The 3535-nt window shown below is 37.4% G+C and overlaps 1 protein-coding gene across 1 annotated transcript; it reads left to right on the top strand.

Moving 5' to 3' along the window:
* The first annotated feature begins 129 nt into the window (after positions 1-129).
* On the top strand, positions 130-1059 carry LOC102821476 (olfactory receptor 148-like). The gene has a single exon (XM_006871031.1). It carries the CDS (start codon positions 130-132, stop codon positions 1057-1059), a length of 930 nt encoding a protein of 309 aa, XP_006871093.1.
* Positions 1060-3535: the final 2476 nt, after the last annotated feature.

The following is a 3535-nucleotide window of genomic DNA, read 5'->3' as shown; positions in this document are numbered from 1 at the left end:
TAAATTTAGTATCACGTTTATGTTTTAAAAACAATTGTACAGAAAAAAATGTATTGGTGTTGTGTCTATCACAATCTGTATTCATGTTTTCACATTTTCTGTCTCTACCCAGACTACTCTTGCAAAGACATGAGGAATCACACAGAGGTAAGTGAATTCATTCTACTGGGAATACCTCAGACCAAGGGACTGGAGATGGTGCTCTGTGCCATCTTCTTGTTCATCTACCTCTTCACCTTACTTGGCAATTTACTAATCCTCACAGCCATCATTTCTTCCTCTAAACTTCACACCCCCATGTATTTCTTCTTAGGACTCCTATCTACACTTGACATATTTTTCCCTTCAGTAACTTGTCCCAAGATGCTTTTCTATCTCTCTGGTCAAAGCCAAGCCATCTCTTATAAGGGGTGTGCTGCACAGCTTTTCTTCTATCACTTCCTGGGTTCTACTGAAGGCTGCCTCTACTCTGTGATGGCTTATGATCGCTTTGTTGCCATCTGTCACCCACTGAGATATATGCTTATCATGAAACCTGGGGTTTGTATGGGTTCTGTCATAGGGACCTGGTTGGTGGGTGCTCTTCATGCCACCATACTGACCTCCTTAACCTTTAATTTAAACTACTGTGGCCCCAATCAGGTGGACTACTTCTTCTGTGACATCCCTGCTGTCATACCCCTGGCTTGTTCTGACAACTCCTTTGCCCAGTGGATGGGATTCATTAATGTTAGCCTTCTGGCCTTAATGCTTTGGTTCAGTATTTGTGTTTTCTTCACTCATATTGGGATTGCCATTTTGAGAATCCATTCAAAAGAAGGTAGGCAGAAAGCTTTCTCTACCTGCAGTGCCCATCTCACTGCAATACTCTGTGCCTATGGACCTGTAATCATCATCTATCTGCAGCCCACACCCAAACCATTACTTAATGCTTTGGTGCAAATACTAAATAATATTGTCTCACCCATGCTGAACTCATTAATTTATTCCTTAAGGAACAAGGAAGTGTTTTCACTAAGAAAGGTATTCTACAATATAGTACTTACTCTTCAGGAATAAATTATATGTTTAAAAATGGATTTAAAAAGCACATTGACTTTTAGGATAGTTCCACTTTTTACCTCTTTAAATAGTTACTTGTACGTGAACAATGCAGATGTTTTCTCTGAAAACACTATATTGTGTTTGCCTAGTAGATTTTTCTTTTTGTGTCCCTCGGTAACTCCCATTACTCCACAAAGAGCTCTGTTTCTTACTTTATTTCCTGTACCTTATGCCTGAAGGAGAAATCCAAGTAGCATAGCAAGCAGCTAGTGACAGATTTCTTAATCCTACAACCAGTATCTACTTTTGCCTGGCTATAGATAGTGAAGGTCTGTAGCACTCCAAAAAGTACTCTTCAGTTAACCCTTTATGTGCCAAATCACCTTTGATTACTTTTTTTTTGCTCCATTGGAAATGCAAATGTTCCCCTTGTTTTCAGCTTGTAAAAATTTTACTTTCTCTGTATTGCTAAGAATCATATTAACTATAAGTTATTATTAACCACAAATTAGTATTAACTAATACTATCCATGATGATTGTGAAGATGGTGCAAGACTAGGCCATGTTTCCTTCTGTTGCACTTAGGGTCATTTTAAGTGAGATCTGAATTTGATTTTGTTGAAGAGAATGTTAAAGGTTAGAGACTTTAAATAACAGACCCAAGGTTATACATTAAGCAACATTGCAGATTGAACTCACAACTAGCTCACTGCAAAATCCTTGCTCTCAATCCCTCTACCAGTCAGTTCCCCTAAAAGTCCCAGAAAGCGTTTCTTCCTCCAGAGCCTAGAATATTTCATAATATTGCATCCAGTAAATAACTGGTGGAAAACACAAGTCATGTTTATTAATTCCTATTCTATCATCTCCATTTTCTCTGTTCTACTACTCATTATATGGACGCTGACGATAAAATACAGCAACACATTTCTTTCCCTGTGTAACACCTGCTGTCTTTGTAAAACCCCACCTTCACCCAAGGTCTCTTAACTCTTACTCTCATAGTTTCTACTTCACCATGTTGTCCATATCCCAAATTATTTCTTAGTGTAAAAGAAGTAAGAGAGTCTGCTCTTACAGTGGTGCTTGAAGAGAAGATGCTAACTATGGGCTTCAGTCAATCTACCAAGTTACATTTCTAACTTGACTGTAACAATGCTGGAGTTGATTATTATTCTCAATTTTCTCCAAAATATAGGAAAGAAGAAGAAGTGCACATTGTGGCATAGATTAGTGATCTGGGGTAGAATATGTGGGTTCTATGGCATCTCTTAACTTGACTGATAGACTCTAGATCACACAGAATCTTATTGTCACACTTTGGGAAACCAATAATAATTTGCTACTGTATTTAAAGCTAGATAATTGTGGAAGAATTCACATGTCATGATATATGCCAGTCTGTATGATGTCTATGGGCAGGCATTCATTACACTGATTAATAATTTGCTCAAGTGTAGAAAGAACAGGGAATGTGTGAAACCCACTCTGAGGCAGTTCTCAAACCAATGAATACCTTGATGAGAACTGCAAGGAAAACCTTGCATGCCAAAGATTGTGGGAGCAAAACACACTGACCAGATGGCTTGGAGCATAATCTAAAATGAGGAGGAAATATGTGTATCTAACTGTTATCTAGTAATAATAAACTTTGTTGTGGTTCCCAGATATACTTCCTGCCTAAGATTGTACTTAAAGTTGTGTTGCAGGTAATAAAGTTACTCTTGATTGACAATCCTGAGTCCCCTGCCACTTTCATTCCCTGTCCACCTCCGGAGACCCCCTCACACAGGCTGGTTCTTGCACTCAATGATTTCCTTACTGGAATATTAAAAATTTCAGTAGTACAGGAATTTAGCTTCATTCATTCACTGCTTATTAAATGAACAATAAATTAATGGCCAATAAATGATCATATAACTACATATTTATTAATATGGAAACAAACAAACAAAAAAAAGAGTGGAATATTTAGTGCATATAACAAAGCAAACCCAAAATCAAGTGTATATCCCCAACTTGGCAGAGCTGAAGACACATAAAATCAAAATATGAATGAACAAAGTCCTTTTTTTGGCCCCTTCTAAAAATAAGTATTATAATATCTGTCTAGCATCAAAATTAAAACACACACACACAAAAAAAACCCTTAAAGACAAAATTTTAATTTAATTAGTTTAAAGATTTCCAATAGGTAACATTTAGTTACCTAAACCCACTCTATCAAGTCGATTCTAACTCAGAGTTTTCCTACATTGACCTTCTAAGGCTGTAATTCTTTACAGAAACCGAAAGTCTCCTATTCCTATTGTGGAGCCTTTGGTGGATTCTAACTGTTGACCTTGTGATCAGCAGTCCAATGCCTACTAACACACTAGCCATTGAACTCTACCAGCACCGAAAAGCAGATATCATATAAAACACACACCAAAATAACATGCTGCCATCTATTCAACTCTGACTCATGCAACCCCATGTGTTACAATGTTG

Source organism: Chrysochloris asiatica, unplaced genomic scaffold (assembly GCF_000296735.1).
Source record: "Chrysochloris asiatica unplaced genomic scaffold, ChrAsi1.0 scaffold00158, whole genome shotgun sequence".
Taxonomy (NCBI): domain Eukaryota; kingdom Metazoa; phylum Chordata; class Mammalia; order Afrosoricida; family Chrysochloridae; genus Chrysochloris; species Chrysochloris asiatica.
This window is presented reverse-complemented; position numbering and strand designations above follow the sequence as displayed.